Source organism: Maylandia zebra, linkage group LG3 (assembly GCF_041146795.1).
Source record: "Maylandia zebra isolate NMK-2024a linkage group LG3, Mzebra_GT3a, whole genome shotgun sequence".
NCBI lineage: Eukaryota > Metazoa > Chordata > Actinopteri > Cichliformes > Cichlidae > Maylandia > Maylandia zebra.
In genome coordinates this window covers 49,091,680-49,116,263 of record NC_135169.1, presented here as the reverse complement: position 1 = coordinate 49,116,263, position 24,584 = coordinate 49,091,680, and the positions used below count along the sequence as shown (strand labels likewise).

Genomic DNA, 24,584 nt, shown 5'->3' with positions numbered 1-24,584 from the left:
ATGGAGGACCACAATCTTTATGATATTAGTGGTATGGAGCTCAGTTTCCTATAATCAATAGTTATATAGAAAACAAAAACAAAACAAAACAAATCAAATAAACTAAAAAAATAAAACCACCAAAACAATTCTTGGTATTTAGTTAAACATAGACAATTCACAGGCAGTCACACAGACAGACAAAATTGCACAGGAACCATTTATTGGAAAAACAATAGTCAGTAAAGTCAGTAATTCATCCATTCCATATAGACAATTAGGACCAAGCTTTGTAAAGATCAAAGTAAAAGTTTTGTAAAGACCAACTGAAGCAATAGGCCACTGGCTATATGATGGCACTTGGCGAGGGGTATTAAGTCAAGCGGTCAGCAATTTTTGCCAGTTTAATCTGCTCTTATATTGTATGGTTAAATGGTCACTCTGTTTTCCAGGTGTTTCTGAGTAAATATTGGATGGGTAGCCAATATTTAAAGGTTAAGATTTTGGAGCCATTTTTCATGGTTTCCAAAATATGAATTTTGAAAACAAGTCCATAACTTTTAATCTTGTGCCACTATTAAGTCAAAACCAAATGTTATTCACAGAAAAACAAAAAAAATGTTTAATCCACAAGTTACAGTAAGAATTACATAATATAGCTCTCATTGCAGGGGTCTAAAACCCAGAGCCAACTCTTACTTGAGTATGTAACTTAAGTCTAAAAAAGGAAGCACTTAGGGTGTTTCTCTTCCTATATGGCACCCTTCCACAATCTCTCAATTTTTACATTGCAGAGAGGATGATTTGTGAGTTAGCACTGGTGGTATAAATCATAGTTGCTTGGGTGTGTGAACCAGCTCATTTAATATTTGCAAAGAGAGGACAGGAACTCCTTCAGAAATGCCTTTCTGACCTTTAAAAGATGGGAAAGAGGGACTCAATAGTATTTGAATGCTGCACATTTGAACTTATAATTTTACAATAATGCCTATTTTACATGAATGAGTAACATGAAGCTTAATTCAAATGGGAGAAAATGGTAAAAGAAAACAGATGAATAGAAGAATGAAAAAGGAGATAAAATATGAAGACTAGAGTTAGGAGGAGACATACTGGAAGATATATGATCGTGAAAGCTGTGAAATATTACATGTGACAATAAGAGCCATTTACTTTCTTCTGCTTTCTGTTTCTCTCTGGGATGAGATGACAGCCTTATTATAAAACACTCTGCAGTAATTTCCCACAATTTTGACCCCTGTGCATTACAACCAACGTGAGCATTGAAAGGATAGGAAACACCTGACCTCGAAAAGATTCCTATCCAAGCAGGTTTTTCAGGTTTGCTTCTGAGCAAAGTTTCTTTTTTTTTTTTAAAGTATATTGCCTCACATCAGCTCTACCAATCTATTGAAGGTTGTTTACCTTGGTTAACTTTAATAGATTAATGATTGTTAAGATAGAAATCCACAGTTTTCATGCAAAATGCAATGCATAGTTGTACTTGGGATGTAAATTACCCCTCTCGTCTAAGTTGTTGCATTTGCTAAAAAGTTTGTTTTATCCCTGGTAGGAGTCATTTTCACATATTTATTAACTCTTAAAAGAAAAATCTGCTGCTCTTAGTAAATGAAACAGGATGCCTCCTTCCTGCCATCTGGAGATTTATGTATAAAAGACAATGGTGCTTTGCAGGAAAACCGAAAAATCTACCATCACAGCAACCTCTCTCTCTCTACCTCTTGGTGTGTTTGCTTGTTGCTCTGTGTATATGTGTCTGCTTACTCCACGTTACCTTAGGGGGGCAGGATCCTCCTGGGATCTCAGCCCTCGCCCTGATGTGCCTCAAGCAATCAAGCACCTGTGAATCAGCTGGCAATCAGCTGACTGCTATTTAAACTGGGACCTGACCTTCAGTCTCTGTCTGAGTGTTGTCCAACTGTCGTAGTGATTGCCTTGCCCATCTGTAAGTCTCTTTCATTATTGTTAGCACAAAGATTTCAAATGTTAGCTGTGGTTACCTGTGGAGAGTGTTTTGCATGGCTGAGAGAAGAGATTCTGTCCTGGGAACACTGGAGATCAGATGCTGGATTTTGTAAATACAAGACTTTTGAACTAAGAACTGCTGAAAGACTTTATAAATAGCACAACTCTCCTGCACTGTAAATAAAGCCACTGCAATGTCATTGATTTCATAATAAATATTAAAGCTGGTCAAATAATACCAGTGAAAGCCATTTAAAACTATTTATATTGTTCTATGAGAGAGAGCGAGAGAGAGAGAAACACACACACACACACACCTGGTCTTGCCCCCCCCCCCTCTCTCTCCACCACTTGGCAATGGCCAATTTTTTTTTTTTATGTTTGTGTAATGTTAATCCACCAATGTTGTTGGTTGTTCAAGCTCTTTAAATGAAATTATATTATTAATGTTAGAATATAATTTTGTTGTTTTTCATTCATATTTTGTTTCATTTTCATCAAATTTAATGTTTTACAATATAAAACAGAAGAAAATTTTAAAGCATATTAATTTTCTTTGATTAAGTTGGCAAATTACTGAAAATTTTCTGAACAGAACATTTTGTGCTTGAATGCTTGATTAATTTCTGATAAATCCAGTCTGCCAGCTCAAATGTGGGTATAAAATGTGAATTCAGTTTGAAATTCCTCCTCATTTTAAAATGGGAACATGCAGAGAGCTCTTTGAAAAGGGAATAGTCTACATTGAAGCACTTTGTGATGCTGTGATGGTCTTTGAGACAAATAGAGCAAGACTTCAAGTGTTCTCACAGTGTGGTCAAGTGTGCTTTGGAGTCTGGCCCTTACAGAATGCACCAAGGAAGAGGAAGAAATGAAAGCTGACTGAAGCAGATCTCAGGCACCTTAAGACTTTAAGTAGTATAGACAGAAGGAGGACCACTGCTGCTTCAGGCAGCAAAAAAGGTAAATGTTTTTAGATCATATTATAAGAAAGTCTCCAGACTGACCATAAGCAAATGAATGAATGAACAAGGCTGAAGGGAAACTTAACTTCTAAGAAGCCATTATCTGTGCAATGTCACAAATTGCACAGATTGCAAACATCCACAAAAATTTTGATGCTAGCATAATATAATGAACAAAAAATTCTAGCAAATCACCTTGGTTCATCAAGATGTAGACTGAAATGGATTGCTCATGGGTTTATATACCAACAAGAGAATGACCCAAAACATATTTCAAAACTGTGCACAAACTATGTGAAAAAGGAATCTAGAGAACTAGAACTGTTGGACTGGCCAAGTCTAAGTCCAAACTTGAAAAATATTGAGCAGATTTGAGATTTGGTGGATTCGAAGACAGGTTGGACAAAAGTTCCATTGGGAAACTTTGTGGGACAAACCAAAAACTATTTGTTTTTGACAGATTTTTAAAATATGTATTTTCCTGTTTTTATGACAGGTGGTTATCTATCCATCCAGCACATAACAGCAGGGTGCAAGATGCTAGCAGGCAGGGCATACATGGAACGCCATAACCAAGTGATTTGGATAGTATACAGGAACACCTGTGCCAGGTATAGCAAGGATGTTCCAAAGTCAAAACGGGATTTGCATTCTCAACGACCAAGGTAAGTTTCTGTGGAACTTCCAGATACAGACGGAAAAACCGGACATGGTAGTGGTGGACAATCAGAGGAAGACAGTAATAGTGATAGATGTAGCGATACCGAATGACAGCAACATCAAGAAGAAGGAACACGAGAAGTTGGAGAAGTACTAAGGGCTCAGAGAAGAGCTCGAGAAGATGTGGAGGGCAAAGGTAACAGTGGTCCCAGTGGTAAACGGGACCCCAAGCTGGGCAAGTGGCTCCAGCAGATCCAGGAACAACTGAGATCTCTGTCTAGAAGAGCAAAGTCCTACACTGTAAAAAAAATCCTAATATAAAAGTATTTTACTGTGTATTTTACAGTTTTGTTCTGTTCTTCTAGAATATCATTAAATTTACATAAATGGACTGTGATTTCACATTTTAAATGTAAATTAACGTAAAATCACTGTAATGTAATAAAACATAATTTTCTTGTTGTCTAAATGTATCTGTCTGTACATATATGCATATTTAGATTGTTAAAATACATTCACAAATGTATCATGATTTCACAAATATTTGTCCGTTATTTGAAAGATTGAACTGTTAAATTCAAATGTAATGCTATGGAAAAATATATAAAATCATCATTGATCACAATCTTTTTCTACAGAATACAGAGTAAGTATGTATCTGTCAAGGTAAACAGGATAAGGTTCATCACAATCACCATCTTATGTTGGCATATTTAAATTATACATAAACTGATGTGGATGTCATTTCTTCTTCAACTGAAGGGCAAAATATAAAATTAAGGGAACAATTGTAATAATTCATATACTTAACGTTTTCTAATCTAGTATTTGACTTCTGTGGAGCAGCTGTAGCCCATTAGAGTTAGTTAGTGAGTTTTAAAAATGTTAGTAAGTGTAATTTTTTACGAAGCCCCATCTTCTCATTTTTATACTAATGTAACCCCCAGTTCTGCGCTTAATGAGTATTACTACTTTCAAAGAGACCTTTCTATTCTGGCGCCATAGGTTCTTATTGGATTGTGTATAATTTAAAACCTGAAATGAATGAAATTCTCATGGACTCAAACAAAGGACATGTCTTTGTGCTTGTCCTGTTAGGTCACTCTGTAGCATTTGATACTGTTGTTCACAATATTTTTCAACATAAATTTAGATTAAACTGTTAATCTCTGTTAAAATTGTTAAAGAAAATACATTCCAATGGTTTAAATTGTATGTACCTGATAGATTTTGTTCATGTAAGCTGATAGTCTTCTCCACAAAGTTTGTCATGGAGTTCCACAGGGTTCTGTGCTGGGATCCATACTTTTTTATATTATACATGCGTCCCTTAGAGAATATTATCAGAAAACACTGCATACATTTTTATTGCTACGTAGATAATACCCAGTATGATTCATTTTCGAAGCCAGATGACACAAGTCATATACTTTGGCTACTGGCATATTTTAAAGACATAAGGATGTCCCATAATTTCCTTCCAATATTCAGACAAAACTGAGGTTATTATATGTTTAATTGCATTCTGAATCTGGTTGGCATTACCATACCAGGATAAGTCATATATAATGTCATAATGTGCATATTAAACAATTATGTAGAACTTGTTTCTTTCTTCTGCACGATATCTCTGTCTTATATCTGCATTCATTATTTTTATGCTGGACTATTGTTTTTTATCGTTATCAGGTCATTCTTAAAGTTCACTAAGCCCCCAGTTAATCCAAAATGCTGTTGCCAGAGTACTGACAGGGATGATAAAGCGAGTTCATTCTTGTCCAATATTAGCTTCTCTTCAGCGGCACCCAGTTAAATCCTTCAAATAGAGCCTTCAACTTTCAGCAGGCCTCCTTCCTGTGGAACCAGCTTCCAGTTTGTTTTCATGAGACATACAGCCTCTCTACTTTTAAGAAAACTTTCCTTTTTTAATAAAGCTAACAGTTAAGGCTAGACATATGACCCGTTATGTAGCTATAGGATCAAAGTCCTAAGAGACTTGATGCGATGAACTAAGCAGTTCTTCACCATTCAGCTCTCACTCTCCCCACATATTTATATACCAGTGGAGCCATATAACTACTTTTTAACTTTTTTTGATAGATAACCTGGCATTCCCTGAGCCCTGGCTCTGCCAGAGGTTGTCCTTTCTACAACTGCAAACTTGTCTAGGGGTTGCTTGATTGTTGAGGTTTTCTCCAGAATAATGTAGGCTTCTTACCTTACAATGTGACTGTTATTGTGATTTGGTACTAAATTGAACTTAAGTGAACTGAAATAACCTTAAGCAGTTCAAATTTTCTTTTCGTCTGTGTTTATTATAGCCTTCAACACCCATCTCAAAGTAAATTCAAAATAAAGTCCTTGTACTTGTATTTTCATTCCTCTCTTCCTTAACTTATCGGGATCCTTGCAAAACACTGACATATGTTCAAGAACCAGTATTAATCATCTTTGCATAAAGAAACAGAAAATTTTCTGTTTGGTTGCAACCTTAATTCTCACAGTTTCTAAAACTATATATCAGTGAAGAAGTTATCAGAGGCCTGTAGAGCAAACCTAAAGACTGAGTCAGGCAAGTGTGGTACTGTCAGGTTTATCCTTTGGTTTTCAGGGTAAACACAAAGGTTATCTTCTTAATGGGTACACCGCCATGGTAAGATATGCTGCAGGCCTAATATGCTCTGGTGCATGTTATCCTTTAGAAAAGACACGAACATGTACAAAACCACAACATAATTACCAATCAGTTCTTTCCAACAAAATCCCTAGAACTTCAGTATTTAGGTAGTAGAAAGGAGTGTAGTTCTAGAGATAGTATTTGTCTTTATCTGACAAGCATCAATAAGAAATGGAGATTCTTAGGGGACAACGGCATTCCCTTCTTTTTAAATCATACATTCTTATGTACCAACTTGCAGATGTATTATCTGTTTAACATCTTTCAATATTTTTAATATAGTCTCTTCATTTGTAAATTATACTGCTTTGCTGCAAGTAGACTAGTCCGTGTCTATGATTAATCAAATTGCACAGTTTTATGTGACCAGACTCATAAAAAGAAGAATCTGGGTTGACTGATCCACCTTCAGTTACTGATGTTGCTGTTGTTTGAATAAGTGACTCGAAATAAGAAAAAGATATCCTGGGTATCATGAACTTGCTTAGTAATGCTGGCCCCAGCTGTGATACAAACACAGCTGCATTCTTGGCATCTTATCCATCAAATGTTATAAAATTAAGTTAGACTGACCAGAAAACTCTGTCCTTTGTCACTCTCTCCTGCAGTAATGTCCACTTGCGGCCCAGATCTGCTGAAGCAAAGAGCTGGACAAAAAAAACAAAAAACCCCACACAATTAGACAGAAAAAAGCACAATTTCCATGTAGCATAATGTATCTCCAGATTATTGCCAGCTGTTTATTTTACAATGGAGGTCACTATAGAAAATTATTCATCCAATCAATTTACTACATTTCATACATTAAAACTGAGCTCACATATTAATCATAACAGGCTTGGCAGCCGTGTGTGTCAGCGTGACAAGGTGTGTGCATTGAGTGTGTATTAGCTGACACACACACACACAAACAACACTTGCACCTTCTCATTCTGCTCAGCTCCTGCCTATCTCACTCATGGTCATCGGAAAATAAATGTAATCAGTGACGACAAGCTAATCCTAAAGCACATTCTTTTGTCGCTGTGAAAAAGAGAAATGAAGGTTGACCTTGATGTAAATATGTGTCTGCCCTCACAAACCGTAATTTGAAAATGATCCTCACATCATTCTCCAGCTAAATGATTTTTTTTGTTCTGTTTGAATGGATTCCTCGTTTCCATCTGCAGCCTGCCCATATGGAACAGATTAAAACCTAATTGAATTTCTTGCTTAATTATGTGTAAATTATTGAAGTGGAGGAGGAGTTGAGCCAATTCAAGCTTATTAACTATTCAAACTTATGTCTCACCTACTTAAATATCTTGAGCTTCATTTCCATTTTGGTTTTCAGGGTCTTTTTATTTAAGCCCAAACACCACTTTTTACATTGGGTTTTAATTACTTAATTAAATGTACAGCACTTTGTGTCAGCTGTGGTTGTTTTAAAGTGCTTTATAAATAAAGTTGATGATGATGATGATGATGTTAATTCAGTCGGTGCAAAAAATAAGGACTTTGATGAATACAAGTAGTTGTTTGGTGGTTTGTGCAACAAAACAAAATGAAATTACATTTTGTTGATCTTGATAGATTGTTAAAGTGTTAATTTATTAGTTTTTAAAAAGGTATTATCCAAAAAAATGAATTCATAATATACAGATAAGTACAAAGACTGTGGCAGATAAACTAAACTAAACCATACTGATACCATATGAAAGCAAACTGCCCTTTAATTCAATATTTTTAGTGTATGATTGGTGAATTACCCAGGTGTGGTGGTAGACAACAACGTGAAATATAGCTGCGCTGTCTCCAAAAGTACCTGGATGATTACCTGGATGAATACCTTACCTGTATGATTGAGTATGCATCAAGACATAGCTGTGCTGTTTCCACATAGGCGACTATAGTCAGCTAACATAATAACATAAAATAAAATACTTTGCTCTCTACGACAAAAATATCGCTATCTGCACTTTGGGCTTCCGACCTTTGTATATCACTGCCAGATCAGATATACTACCTTTGCACTACCTTTGTGTTATCACCATATCAGCTGTTAACATTAGCTTTGCTCAGAATTGGCCATTCCACATGTGTCCCCAAGTGATACATCTTTAAATTCCTTGGCTCTGCTTTGATCCCCTAACTAAAGCTACTGCTATAAAACAGTCAAATGCAGTGAGATGAACATCTCTCATTGCTTATTAATAAATCTGTTGATTGAGTGTTTCTAACCTACATGAGAAAGCAGCATTTTTGACCAACACTATTTTCATCTTGCAGGTTCTCTACACTGCTGCAGGCTTGAATGTCTTATCCACTGAATCATCTCATCTCTCGGCAAAAAGACATAAGTAATTCATTGGACAGCAATACGATGCCCTGGCTTTCGTGTTGGCTCAGACTGGAGTGACATGTTACAACTATGAAAGCAATTAACTTAAGCAGGATTAAAAACAACATAAAAAGCCATGCAGCTGAATTATTATGTGCTCTACAAGTGTGCATTGACGGTCATTAACCAGCACCTCAGGATCCTCCATCATAGTTTAATTGTTTCTGTCTACTGTTAGTGCTTTTAATGATAGTGAAACTAAAAAAATATATAATGAAAAGGTTTTACATAAAATCGATATTAATCTATATTAATTGCACATGAAGTGAAATGTTTGTCTTTATATGCCTGTTTTGTTTTAATTTGGGTGATTATGGGTTTTGCTGTTCAAAATTAAAAAGTATGTGAGATAATGGATTATCTCGACTTAATATTTCCTTCTAAATTTGAGTAAATTATGTGTGTATCTCAGTCTAGTCGAGTGCAAGCAACTACATTCGAGGCTGCTGACTTGACAATTGTTCAGATGACCTTCACTGGGCAATCCACAAGGACAGTAAGCCCCATAAGGTCATTGCTGAATGTCTAGTCATTCGCTGAGTGCTGCATAGAATGTATGGAAAATTGGAACGCTTTGAAAGGATGAGTGGGGTAGGGAGAGGTGGACAAGAAACAGGGATAACTGCAGCCATTAGATGTTTGCTGAGAAAAGTCAGTGCAAGATCTGACAGCAACGTAATAAATATACATATTTAAACTTTTACCTTAAAAATAAAATTTAAAGCAAAAGTTTACATTCAGATTTCTATATACAAATAGATTTGTGGGTTATTTATAATTAAAAACATTGTTTTATGATATACGTTTTTATTTCTTCTTAGAACTTGCCAAAGGGTTTCCAACTAGAAGCCAAGTGTGACTACACTACAGAGGTGTGGACTCGAGTCACATGACTTGGACTCGAGTCAGACTCGAGTCATTAATTTTATGACTTTAGACTTGACTTGAAAAAATGTTCTAAGACTTGTGACTTGACTTGGACTTTTACACCAATGACCTGGGACTTGAATTGGACTTGAACCGGTTTACTTGAAAAGACTTGATATTTCACCCCAAATATAAAATTTAACATGCATATTATATAGAGATTGAAAATGTGACGTCATTCAGGGGTAAACCGCAAAGGATTCTGGGAACTCGTGGCAAGCGGTACTAGCACACGCAGGCTTTCAATTGAAATCAGTCACACAGCGATAAAAAGAAACACAAAAAATGGCAAGAAGCCGTTGTATTATTAACTGCAATAGCCGGTCGCATGACAGCCACGGGAAGCCGACGGGTAAAGAGATCGGTTGTTATCGGATTACGTCGTTGAAAAGAAATTGTTCGAGCCATGTTTCCGAAGTAACAAAGACGTGACGGATGGCCTGGATTGCAGCCATTCAAAGACCAAATATAATGTCCCAGAACACTCCAGCTCACAGGTTAGTCTGCTCCAAGCATTTACACGAAGGCAAGTCTTCTATTGTAGTTAATACGTCATTTTCATAACATAATTGGTGATATAGGTTACAAGCAAGTCTGGCGCTGAACAGAAATTGTCGCGCTATGCTCCTTTATTTATTGTGCATAAACAGTGAATTGTCCTGACACAATATTGCGTTTCGCCTCTGTTATTATGGTACATTGACAAAAATATATACTTTTATTCACAGGATAAAACAGGTTTTTTGTATCACTAATTGCCCAGTACGATTACAGCATACAGTATTATTGTCACTGCTACATTTCTGTGATGCTACCAGAAATTATTTCCACTACTAATTAATTACCGTTGAGCTCAAAGGTTATATTAATAAACGGCTAACGAATGTGTATTTATGAAGACAATTTGTGAGACTGGTAAACTTATGATACGTACGATGGTCTTTCGTTCTACACGGTGCATTTCAAGGTCCTGTACCCATCCGGCGGTAAACTGTACCTGGGCTTGTTGCAGTGACCTGAAGTTACTAAACTTCATGAGTGTGTGCACTCACTCCAAGAACCGTATGATTATAAATATGCATATAAATATGCTACGATGAGATAGCTGACTTCATCTAACTAGCAAATGTTGTCCAGGCTACGTTGGTGATACAGTTTTTTTTAATGTGTATGATATTTTTGTCATGCGATTTTAAAGCCGGTCCTACAACCGCATCCAAGAATAACATGCAGCTTATCTCAGAACTGTCGGTGAAAATTATTCTTGGAGCTAGGTTTAATTGAGCTGCATTTTAAAGAGGTGCAATTTCACAATTTGTGTATATTTTCTAAGTTCACTATTTTGTCATGTGTTGAGAAAAACACAGATTTTAAAATTACATGGTCTAATATTTACATTTAACATATAACTGCAACATGCTTTTTTCATTTTTTTTTTAAAGACTCGAAAGGACTTGAAATTCAAAGTTTCAGACTTGTGACTTGACTCGGACTTTTACACCAGTGACTTGAGACTCGACTCTGACTTGCCTGACATTACTTGAGACTTGACTTGAGACTTGAGGATAAAGACTTGAGACTTACTTGAGACTTGCAAAACAATGACTTGGTCCCACCTCTGCTACACTATATCGTCACTGTGTTTGGATATGGTTATTGTTTAATTCATTTCACTTTAATTCAAGAATTACAGAACAGCATTACTGTGGTATGAAAAAACAACATATGACGTTTTTTTTCCTGAGTTTAGTCGTAAATCTTGAGATATAATGCGCTGCTGCACGACAAAAGATTTGGTAACGTAACACCAACGATAACTCCTTGTGCATTTATTTCAGCTACAGAATCAAAAGTTTCTTTTATGTTTGTGTCTACAACCCACCCTGCCCTCCTTGCAATAGGCCAGCAGCTTGTCTTCTTCCTTGGGGTGGAAGATGAGCGTGTCAGGTGTGAAGTCGATGGACTGCCGCTGGAAGGAGGAACCTTCATCTGTGCTGATAAACAGCATTTGATCTCGTTCATTTATAGAGGAACCCACCAGAATTACCTGTAAGAGATGATAGAGAGAACAGCGAAGAAGAAAAGAAAGAAAAAGAAGAAAAAAGAAGGTCACAGGTGATACGGTCCAAAGCATCCTGCAACATATTTGGTGCTAAGTCAGCAGTCTGTTGAAAATATCCTCCTCATATCAGCACTTGTCCATGTTAATTCACCTGCATGCACTGAAAACCTGATAAATATGAATGCATTCACTGCCATGCATGCACATTCATTCAAGGCCATCCTCTGGAACAGAAAAACTTTCCATCAACCTTACAGGCGGCTTAAACCATGGCAACACTCTATTGATTATCTATTCAGACTTTTATAGCTCATAAAGTGAAAACATTAAATACAGGGGACACCAGGAACTGCCAACCCACCAATCACAATTATGTCCCAGACACTTGCAATAAGTGTCTCAATAGGGGAAATCGATAGGAACTAATGAACCAGTCATGTTCATTAACAGTGCGTGAGAGGTGGGAAGCTATCCCATGAGGGTTTTTGGTTGTTTACAGCAACTCCTTATAAAAAGTGTCCTCAGTCAGAGAAATGCAATAAAGTAACTAGCTGTATTGTTACTTAACAAATGTTTCAGCAAAGATTAATGGATGCAAACTAGAGATATAATTTTAATGAAAGGGATATTCAACATGTAATGGCTATTTAAAAAAATAAGTATTATGTGTGGGCAGAAACAATTGAGCAAACAAATAAATCAACTCATAGGAAATTGTCAAGGTACTTCCAATGCTTTTAATTCTTATTTTAAGACTGCATGCTTTTGTCCACGTACAAAGAAAGAAAAAAATCCCTTTTTAATGCCTATATTCCTCCTTCACTTCCAAAATAACCTTAATATTCAACCTTGCCGAAAGCAATTTGTATTCAATGGTATATTTAATAGTGTTTTCAAAGGTTACAGTAGCTCCTTCTAGAGGGAGTTCAGTACTTTAGTATTAGAAAAGAAAAGCTTCATATTTGTATGCTTATACTTGGGTAAATTTATTACACAAACCTGTAATAAATGCCTCTTACACAGCATGTTTGGCTCATCAAAGCGGGGAAAGCATAGTTTTAATAATGTTCACTTCAGTGTCCCAGTAGGCCAAGAAACTTATGGGTTATCTGCCTGATCTGGATTTCTTTCAGGGCCTTGTGTTACAGAAGATACTTTTAGTAATTTTTGAATAACCAGTCCATCGATCTCTTTGGTCAAAAATCAGTCACACCTGCTGGAGAGCATCCACACACTTGATGCTTTGACAACTAGACCTAAACTCAGAAATCGAATGGTTCCTTTAAATCGCCAGAAAACAAAAAACAGCAGGAAGGATGGTTTTTTTTCAGCAGGAAGCCAAAAAAAACCCAAAAAGATCAAATAAAATAAAAAAGTATACTGTACAAGTTTAAAGCTCTTTAGGGCAGTGATTACACAAAATCTTGAGAGAGTACTTGAGAGATTTCTGTCTCCCTATCAAAGCAGGTAGGGAATAACCTGGAAATTTCAGGTTACATATTTGCTTCTAGAAGAGCATTGCTCATGTTCACAGAAATCTACTCCAGTAGTATTTCCTCTTTGTCCTTGCTGTCGATCTTTTCTTTTATTATCCTTTAATCCAACCTCTGTTTTGTTTTTATCTAAAGAAACACAAAGCTGGTGTAAAACCAGTGGCTATGTCCATCTTTTATACTGTCCGTTTCTAGAAAAAGAAAAAAATCATTACTACTTTTATAGCTAAACTAACACTGTGCTATTTTATTTTTTGTCCATATTTAATGTGTTCAGTGATTTGTATTATGTATGCCTATTTTCTGAACACATTTCTGGCAAATCTTCACCTGTCATTTCTTTTTATAGTCATCAGAACAGCTTCAATATCACAAAAGCCCTTACCCTAAACCTATAACTTCTTGATGCATGCTCAACTTTTCTCCCACAAAAACGCTAGGTCCGGATGAACAGAATCAACTTTTGGAGACTAAACCTATAACCATAACCTAATTGTAAACCTGACGCTAAAACTTGAGGGGACTGAGATTTTGGTCCCCTTCAGGGCTGTTGGTCCCCAGAAAAATGTCTAAACAGGTACAGACGCACACACACACAACCCCTATTAGGATTCTCATCATGACTTCAATTAAGGAGTGTGTGTAGAATAACACATCTTTCTGGGTTGATACTTGAGAACTGTGTGTGAGTTGGGTGTAATTTCCGTTAGCACCACAGTCAATTAAAAGCTTGGTGTTTGTTTTGCAGGCAGAGCATGGTCAACAAGGAAGAGGAGTAGAATGATGATGTTAGAACAGCAGGAAAGAAGACTTTATTTCTTATAATACAGTTAATTTAGAAAATGTCAGCTGGGATTTGCTCAGTGTATTTGTTGTTTACAGCTAAAAAGCTCCACTGAAAAGCTCAAGTTCACCCTGTGGATGTAGGAAGTCAGCAAACAATTACTATCCTTAATTTCTACCAAAATGACCACTCCCAATCTCATATTTACATGTGTTTACAAAGTCTTTTGGCTTCTATGGTATAAAGCCTGATGACAGCTGTTTTGGCACACACTTTTGCCTCATGTCCCTGTGGGGCAGGTCCATCAATCGGTCAGCCCTCCTGTGCCAACATGTCATCATTTAAAGGATATCACTCGGTTTAACCTAGTTAAGCTAAGACAAACACTGAACATCCTCAGGACACACACGTACACAGTCCCACCTCACATATAGACATCATATCAACAAATGGAGACAAATGAGATGACAAATGCTTGAAAAAGAAGCATAAAGGTGCACCGGATCTTATGAATATGATTGTGTCAGTTGGTGAAGTTGCATAATCTCACCCAAAACAACCTGAAACTCGCTACTCAGAGGTACTGAGTACTATAAGCTTAGCAAAAAACAAAAAAAAGTTACAAATAAATAAACAATAAAAATCTGTACTACCACAAAGGTCATGCTCTTGATGTGTTTGCATTTGTAACTAGATTTCTGTAGTTTTAGCAACAGTGAAACACAGATCATCATGCAACGAAGCTAAACACAATTATACTTTTAGATAGTATTTTTAATTATTCGTTTTTTATGAAATGCTTTTCATTCAGTCTTTAAATTTGTTTGCTTGCTTTGTCACAATGTCCACTACTAAGCCTATGGAAGCTTTTGACTAACCTTGATGCCATCAGATTATCTTTTTTTTTGTCATCAGAGATTTAAATGAAAACACACTGTTTAACTGAAAGTATCTGTTTGCACAGGAGGTGTGGGCTGTTAGTAGTCAGGCTGAGGAGGGGAAATGCTGCTCAATTGCATCATGGGACTAGAAACAGAATGAGAGCGTTTTTGAAATCTAGTAGGAGACACACACAGCACTTTGAGTGCTCAGACAGAGTAGAAAAGCGCTATATAAGAACAAGTCATTACCATTACCATTTACACACTGAGGACTCCAAGTTGAGATATTTCTAAGCTTAAAGTGTATTACTAAATCACTTGAGAAATCTTTGCAGTTCCATTTGATTGTACTGGTCTTTTTGAGACTTTAGGTGAAAGGAGTTTAAAATTAAATTCAAAACCTTAGCCAAAAAAATAAACCTTTTCTATTCTATGCACTATTGTGAGTTGTGCATTTTATGTGGTACTTAAACGTCTTGTAACCCCTCCATATTCATGCATTGTTCCCTTATTGGGTTTCAACCTGGGAAACTCAAAATGGGACAAAATTGCTAAAACGAATCTTAAAATTGTTTTATCTTTTATTATTCACCACAGAAACCACAGAAAATAATGTAGGAGTTTGTAAAAGATGAGTGTGCCACTGATGCACTCATCCTCATGGCGCAGTAACCTGACTTACCAACAAGTGGCAGTCTTGTCAAACTGTAGGCTCGGAGGAATGCCTTCAAATCTTTACAGAGTTGAAACTGAGCTTGACTAACCAACTGACAGATAAGAAGGTGAACTTTTCAGTGAGGCTTCAAAAAAATGGGATCGGGGGAGGGCAGACAGACAATTCTTTTCGCACAAGTTATGATCCTCCACAATCAAAGGACTTTGATACATTCTTCCTTCATAACGATTTCCTCCGAGTAATAGCTCAAGCTTAGCAAAGCACAGTGCTCCTATTGTGCATGGCAGATAAAAGCAGACTCTAAACTTCCTGTGTCTGCTGTGGAGACTTCTGGGGTGTGACACATTAAGGGGACTTATAGGAACAAAACTCAGCTCTTTTTAATCTGCAAAACGGCTTAAACACCAGTGTGGCTTTGGGAAGAGCTTGCGTAATCTATGCGATGTTTGATAATCTTTCGATCACACTCTCTGATGTGTGTCAACAATGATCAGTTCCTGCTGTCAATTATAAAGCAGCACAATCTTCTTGGCAGCTTAAAACAGCTTATAAAAGAGTGCTGGTGTGCAGTTGGAACATGAACAACATGAAGGTCTATGCCCAGAGAAGAATGAGAATGTGCATTTGTTTTGCATGACACATCTTTGAACAGCTGAAGGGTTTTATGGCTGCAGGCTGATATGGCTGATGAAAACCTCAAGTCTTGAGAATGGAGAAAGCTTTTGCACGATACAAGCACACCGGCACAAATGCACACCTATGCAAATGAATTGTGTACTTACTGTACATGTGCACAGAAAAATGAGAGAAGTCGATGAAGGATACCGTTTGAATTGTTATTTTGCAAATATTATTTGTGAAAGTAATAAATCAATGAAGAACTCCGCGCCATGTTCAAGGTAATTATCTCAAAAATAGCTTTCAGTAGTCTTGTTATCCTTATATTCAGCCTGCTATCTATAATTCACAATACATTTTTGTTTCTCGTAACTTTGTTATGAACTCGTAGGAAAGATTCAATGGCCTGCCATGTAGCCATGTTTTGGAAAACTGTAAGTGAACCTTCCCAGATTTCAGCAATGAGTGACAGACAGATATAAAAGAAGATAAACCTAATTAGTTAGGACCTAGTCGTATAAATCAGAATGTTTCTTTGTTATTGACATCTGGGTCAACACACATAAACATACCCATACACAGGCATACTAGTGCAGTTCCTGGTACAGTTCCTTTCCACTCAATTACATATATAAATCGCTTGAGTTCTAGCTTCCACTGGGAGAGAGGGCCCCATGTGACCACAGCTTACTGAGCCATGGTCTGTTAGGAAGACCTGGGAGGGGAACGCAGCATGGGAGGCAAGAGGATATCACCAGACAGCATAACAAGTTTCAGAAGATGCTCAGTTAGTCCCTCCCTTTAGTCTTGTGGTGGTTATTAAACTAAACAAGGATGGATGGAAGTTTTGATCAGACAACCACCTTTTATTTATGACATGAGTCTCCCTCGTGCCCTACCTGAAGTACTGCACATCTCTGTTGTACCATCTTAGTTTAAGATTTGTTTGCAGTGTATTTCAGGATTGTTTCATATCACCAATGAAACAAATCCTCTTCAGGTAGTTCTTGTCATATCAAAATATAGTCATGCTATTTGGACAGAGTGTGAAATCAAGGTCATCTTGCTGAAGTGGTTTGCATAAGGACCAAACAGCCATTTCATTTGAATGAATTAGCAGGGCATATAGTGCCTGAATACCTATAATAATGTTCTTTTTGTGGAGGATTAGGACAAAGAATATGAGAGGCTCATTTTAAAGCCTAGAGTAGTTTGAAAGTTTGAGAGTATTGTATGTCTGTTTGATCATTTCGAACATTTTTAACTTTCTAGAAGACTGAAAAAGCAATGTTACCTTAAAAAACTGTTTTTGACTCCAATCTCAGTAACTCAGCAACAAGCTATGAAATGACCTTGAGTTGAGACTGTTTTGCCCGAGGTCAAGATTGTAGCATCAAACTCCACTTCTGTCTAAACCCAATAACAACTATGACATTTCTTATTGAGTTAGAGGAGCAAAAACGATTTTTATGATACTATTTGGTCTTATATTCACTTTTATAATATCTTCCACTGTGGTAATTCCACTAGTTTAAGTGTGGTTTCAACTTTGTCAATATTTTCAATCAATCCTCAAGCAGGTTAATCCATAATGTTGAATGGATATTGTATCACTTCAATATTCATTCCCAGTACAATCAGTTTCAAATTTAAAGACTTAGCAAAAGCCTCTTGCTCAGAAGCCAGTCCTGACTCTTTCCAGCATTTTTGTCACTGCACTTCTCTAAGGTGAGGTGAGAAGTGGTTAAAATGGGGAATCAGAAAGCCAAACATGAACAACACATTGTCAGAGGTGTCAGAGATAGAGGTGTGAGAGGTCTGGCAGTGTGTTTTTTGGCCAGCTTTGCGACAGTGTGACAGTCCGACAGTCCATTAGCTTCCTCCCAGGCAGCTCCATTTGTGTTACAATGGAGGTGACCAGTTTCAGCAAAGTCCCACATCTTGGCTTGAGTTTAGATGAAAACACACACACACACACACACACACACACACACACTGAGGGTGTGGAAAATCACCAGTCTGAGAGGACCAGTAGTTGAAGAGCATGAAGTTCAAATGCATATTCTTTATACCAAACTTTACAACCTAATGCACTGAAAAAATAATATTGAGAGGCTGGCAGGGGCTGTAAATGTGACAGGAAACACACCCACGTTTTTTTTTAATACAATGACAAATAATGTGATTAAAGTAATGCATTAGTAAGTAATGCATTACTTTAATCACAATACATTTTTTAGTAACGCAGTAATGTAACGTGTTTTTGCTGAACACTAGCCCTATCTTCAGTCCTTTTCAGTTCATGTGCTGGAGGGAGGACAGTGGTGCAACAGTCTACATCTTTTAAGTGGAGTGGAGATGAACATTACTTTTATTTTTATTGTGCAAAAACATCTGTACAGTCTCAAGCTAATGCAAAGCTATCCAAGAACCCAGAATGATGTTAAAGTTAAGTGTATGCTAACACTAGCCAAGCAGCTTGGCCTACTCTTCAGCAGCTAACAAAGATAGTAATGAGTAGTCATGCTGGGAACATTGTAGCCTCCATTTCTCTCTGTACATGATTCAAGAGCAGAATAACTGTGGCGATCACTTTGAAGTCTCCTTGGGCTTTTTCAGCTGTGTTGTGTTGGTGGTTTTGTATGTCTGTCCTCTGTCCAATGCAGGGATGTGCATTGGTGTGTGGAACAAGTAAAGTGTACTATAGTAATTTCTTTCCAGTGATGACCTGAACACTGGTGATAATTAGTAAAAGAGACATCAGATTTATATTAATTGATTTTCTCATCATGCAAATGTACTTAAAGTCTACTGTCTCATGCTACAGTTTGTAATGCTAGTCCTTGTGAGTTCAGCATACAGACACTTGAACCTGTTGCTGCAGGTTCCAGTTAGGGTGCTGACCCACCAACTCACAGTACTGGTGGGTCAGACAAGAACAAGGACTACCGTCTGAAGCTGCTGTCCAACACTGTGGATTCCCAGTCTGTCAGATTCATGATGCAGGTCAATACTGATTTTACTCCTTATGGGGAGTTGATTTATGATTTTACTTATGGGGTGGCTGTGGCTCAGGTGGTAGAGCAGATCAGCTACCGACTGGAAGGTTGGTGGTTCGATCCTTGGCTTCCCCAGTCTGCATGCCAAGTACTCTTGGGCAAGATACTAACCCCAAGTTGCTCTCCGATGCATCCACTGGAGTGTGAATGTGTGTGAATGCTTAGATTGCACTTAAGTACAGTTCCTTCTGTACATTGTATGAGTGGGTGTGAATGAGGCATGTTGTATACAGCACTTTGAATGCTCCGGGAGAGTAGAAAAGCGTTATATAAGAAGCAGTTCTTTTCCATTTAACCCACATTTGCTCATAATTTATGTATATTTCTCTCTATTCATTCATTGATGCAGACATGCATTAATATATAAAAATATTTTTAAAAAAGAAGTTTTAGAGACAAGCTTACTGTCATATATACCATAATTCATGGATGTTAACACAGTTAAAACTATGTTTCTATTTGATTTGATCAATGTGTACTTTATCAGTGTGCCCACCTAAGAAAACATTTGATCCACTCACTGCTGGCTTAAATAACCACTGTTTATACTTTATAATACTGTCTATTTAATTATGTGCAAACTGTGTGAAATGCACACCAAAAGTTTAAACTGACATGACGTGAGATGTAATTTTCATGCAGAACCAGGTGTAATCCTACCTCTAACCATTTTAAAAAGATTTTTTGAAATGGCTGTCAAAGATACATTTTTTTAATTGCTCAGCTTTGCTTGCTTGTTGTCATGTCATTAAATAATATTTCACAATTAAACCGAAAAAGAAAGTGGCAATTCCAGTAAGTGTGTGGTAACTCTGAGATTGACACGGGTAGATACAGTGCAGAATGATGTGGGTTTGTTTCGTGTGGGGCCTGTCCCAGATTCAGCCCTGTAGCTTCTCCCTCCATTTGAAGCCTCCCAGAGCACAGAGATTGGGACTGACATAGGCCTTGATATACTCTTCTCCCTTTTTGTGTGATTTTTTTTTCTTTTTTCTGTTCTACAGCAGCTTTTGCTAGCAGGGCTGGACTGGGACAAAAAACTTTGACTAGAGACCGGCCCACCAGGTATTATAGGAAAAATCATAAAGCCTTTGAATGAAAACAAACACTGTTGTGACAGTGATGTACACTGTTTTGATGGTATATGTATGATTTCTATACGTTGTACATCAGATAAAAACTTTGGTTGTAAGATTCAGATAATTATTTAATAAAAGCTAGATATTTTAAATGAGAATAAGAAAGAAAAGTATGTCTTTGCTGTTGTTTAGCACGACAAACGCTGGTTTCCTCTTTGTGGCGCAAAGTGGGATAAACAAACACGAGAGAAAAGCCGATCAGCTGATCATTGATCAGTTTCACGATTGACTGAGAGAAGAAGAGACAGCTGACAACGTAAAGACAGAGAAAAACTCCAGCTTTGTGTCTTTTTCCATTCTAGCTGAAGCACGGGACAAACTGCGTTCCTTTTCAGCCTCAATACGAAACGCGTAATATTTTCTCTTTTTTTTTTTTTTTTTTTTTTTTTTCTAAATGACATCAGAAACAGCAGTATGCGACATTACGTGATGGCAGAGCTTCAGTTCATCCTTTGTCATTTTTTTTTTTTTTTTTTTTTTTTTTTTTTTTCATAAATAGGACAGGGGGAATGAATGAGAGAGAGAGGGGGAGAGAAAGAAAGAAAACCAAAGGGGAGAAGAGACGGTGAGAAGGGGGGGGGAAGAGAGACAAAAAAAAAACAAAAAAAAAAAACTCCTGGGTCACCTGTATGGAGAAAAAAACAAACAAACAAACAAACAAAAACAAACAGAGGAGACAGCAAACAACAAAGAGCAACATAATAATAGAGAAAACAAAGCACCATCACAATAAACTAGCTAGTCATAGATATCAGTATTTACTAAGTAATAAACGATATTGTGCAGCACGCAAGATAGACAGCGCACAGTGTGCTTTGAGGCAGCAGCCAAGAAAGCTTTAGTCCGCGTCTGTGAATACCCATGTGTGCATACCTGTGTGGATCAGCATGCTTGCATTCCAAAGGTTTCTCCATGTAATGATCTGCTAGGGAGTGTGGGGGGGCCACAGCCCCGTCCTCCAGGGTGTGAAGCGGGTATGGAGGAGATCAAAACTCCAGACATCCAGAGGCCCCCAGAACACAAGAGACCATGGAAGACCAACAGAGGGGCAGCCGCGCCACTGTCCCAGTAAGAGCTGAGGAGAGTCCCAGATGAGGGCTCGCCCAGCAGCCGCGGAGCAGAAGTCAGGGGGAGTTGCAGTGACGCGCCCGTGAGCTCCGCCGGCCCCCAGCTGCGCCTGAGTGACCGAGCCCTAGGCCGAGAGGCCGGGGGCACCCCACCTCCAAAGGGGCCCGAGCGAGCCCCAGGCCCCAGGCCCCGACAAGCGGCCGCCAAGGAGTGAGCCGGTGTGTACCCGGACGCCCACCCCCAGACACATAGAACCACCAACACACCGACACCTGAGGGAGTCCGCCACCGGCAGGGGAAGTGGTGGTGGGTGGAGATAGGCCTCCAAACCTTGGAGGGCCTGAGGTGTCCCCAGAGAGGTGGCGTCTGATACCCAACCTGACATATAGACACAGACATACAGGCACACACAGACACAAACATCCATTCCCACCCTCATGCTCTCATATGCACTCACTCCACACTCAACCAACGTGGAGACAGACATAAAGAGACGCTGTACACACAATCACACTCCCCAAGCGTACTCTACAAACCGGGTCTAGGTACCCTTGCCCCTGGAGGGGGGAATTGCACCCAGACCCAGGTGGTGTTACCCTTTTCCCTGCGGTGGGGAGAGGCAGACCACCCCGACTCCGCAGCAGCAGGGAGGCCCCACACCCCAGACCGCAGTCGGACGGCCAACTCCTCCTACTAGCCCTCCCGCTCCAGCAGGCCGCAGAGAATGGGGGTGGGAGAAGACTCCAAACCTCCCTCCACCCGCTCATTGTAGTGTTGATGCATATGTGTTCTAAGGTGCAATTAAAACCCAGGAGGGCATGGAGCTACCTGCCAAGGAGCAGCAGGTAAGCGCATAGTCCCTCCTGCTAACCCTCAATGACTAAGTGTATTTAAAATTGAGAGGTGGGCAACGACGTCAGGGGTGAGGTATACACCCTGATGGTGATTTGGACTCCGTGATTGTGCCCACCCCCAAGATCCTATATGTATGTGTAATGAGAGTGTGAATAATGTGAATGTCTAAGTTGTGGGATAAAATTGAGGCAGAGGCAGCCAGAAGGGGACGGGGGGGGGGGGGGGGTAATATTTTCTCTGAATACGGGACGATTCCGTTTTTTAGGGGTCGGTTGGCAACTCTACTAACTAACCTTATCAATAAAATAAAGTTCACTATCAGTAACATAGCACCCACCCAGCTGTAGAAACTCAAATTCAAATTCAAATTCAAATTTTATTTGTCACGTACACAGTCATACACAGTACGATATGTAGTGAAATGCTTGGACAACTGCTCGTGACTCCGTCATGCTAGCTAGTACGCAGTACGAGTTATTGTAACTGACGGCAAAAAGTCAGCACAACGAAAATAAACTCCACCTAAACTTGGTTTATATCTGACCCAGATAGACTGCAGGCCATAACTTCTTACCTGAAGTTCAGCTCACCTGACACTCGGACTGGCGGCTGCCTCGGGTCTCTCCTCCTGCCTCACCTTTCCCTCATCCACCTGGCCTCTTGTGGCAGCTCCGCCATAGCCACCAAACAACTGAGTTATTTTTACACATCTGCCAGCATCAGGCCAATCCACCACCTTTCATTGTTTATACTGTTATAAAAATAAATAAATAAAAAAAATCATCGGCCCATAAAAACGAAAAATCACCTTGCCCGGTATGCCCAATGGCCAGTCCAGCTATGTTTGCTAGTATGAATATGTCTGAAAATTTACCTACAAATTAGATGCATAATAGGTGTGAATCATTAGTTTGGCTATATTAAAAAACATCGTTTTCCAAAACAATAGGCAAAGACTCAGTATTCTGCCTCCTACTCCCTCATAGCCATCATTGTCTCAGAATGCAGGATCTATATTTGCCTTTATCTTTGTACAGCTCTGAAGTGAACACATATTATCTAAAAAACATTTAAATAGGCTGACTCCAGCAACTGAATCTTAAAGCAAGAGAGAAACTTCAGTGTTGGGCATGGAAACAGTAGTTTCACATCCTTCAAATCCCCACTCAAGACCAATATAATATCATTCAAGGTTTTGTAGACAACATACAAGAGATTTTCATTTGGTCAAATTATAGGTAGACTGTGTAAAATCTCATCAACAGATGTCAGGAGATTGCAGATTCCAGTCATATGAATTTTGTTTTCTTAGTTCTCCCAATTGAAGACATAATCCTAGCAGCACTGGCTGCTGTACTACAAACAACTCTGGCGACCTTCATCTGTAATGAGTGTAGGATGTCAGCCTGTTGTTTAACTCAGCTGGTGTCCATGTGTATTTACTCTGGAGTGAGCTGTACAACTTAATGAAAGCAGTCTGATATGAGTTGATGAGTCAGCGAAGCTCACTTCTGTCCGATGGCGGCGATACTGAGGGGAATTGTTGAGGATATATATTATATAACCTGCATGGATACATTTATTCCTTCAATTTGCAAAAAGTCCCCCTTCATAAAGGATTTCAAACATGACTAATTGCTTTATAATGGTTTACTCATTCTTTATCAATCAGTTATCAAAGAACAAGTTCTGCATTGGCAGATTGAGGTAAATCCCTGACATTTATCATTTTCCTTCAGAAACTCACTTCAGACTACATCAGAGTGAAAAAAGAAGCCTAACTTAAAAAGGCATTCATTGTTAGAAATTTTAACTGATTTGAAAACACCATTGTCTCAGCGCCATTACATTTCTCTTCTTTTTATATTTTCTCTGACTGCATGATGCTCTTTTTACCTCAGCTGTTTCCTGTCTTTCTATGTCATTTTCCTCCTCACTTTTGGATTCGTGTACCTTTAGTGTTCTCCCAGTATCGCCTTCTTCTCCCTGACTCACTGTTGATGATAGACAGCAGGTCTAAGCTCTCCATTAGAAGTTGGAGACAATGATCAAACCTCAGGAAAGCTCTCTCTCCTTTTTTAATTACATTCCTCTGTCAAGTAAAAAGAAGAAAAGAGAGCGAGAGGGAGGAGAGGAACCTCTGAGCAATTATTCTAGACTTAATTACATAAAGTGAAAAAACTCCTTCCTGCCTGAAGCTGTGAGAGAGAGAGAGGTCTTCACTGTATTCCACACCTGAAAGACTTCTGTTACTGATGACTGCCATTCAGATGCCAACCACCTACACACGCATAGAGTCCTGTCAAAAGTATTTTCCTGATTTCTTTATTTTTTGCATTTTTGTTACACTTTAAATATTTCATATCATCAAACAA

The 24,584-nt window shown here is 38.4% G+C and overlaps 1 protein-coding gene across 4 annotated transcripts in view; it reads right to left on the bottom strand.

The window, feature by feature from the left end:
* sorcs2 (sortilin-related VPS10 domain containing receptor 2) overlaps positions 1–24,584 on the bottom strand; it is a 416,004-nt gene that overhangs the window by 124,255 nt on the left and 267,165 nt on the right. For all 4 annotated transcript variants that reach the window (XM_076881972.1, XM_076881973.1, XM_076881974.1 and 1 more), the window contains exons 4-5: positions 11,457–11,621; positions 6,841–6,914 (exon numbers count right to left, since the gene is read on the bottom strand). In XM_076881972.1, coding sequence (XP_076738087.1) covers positions 6,841–6,914; positions 11,457–11,621 — 239 coding nt within the window. The remainder of the gene's footprint in view (positions 1–6,840; positions 6,915–11,456; positions 11,622–24,584) is intronic.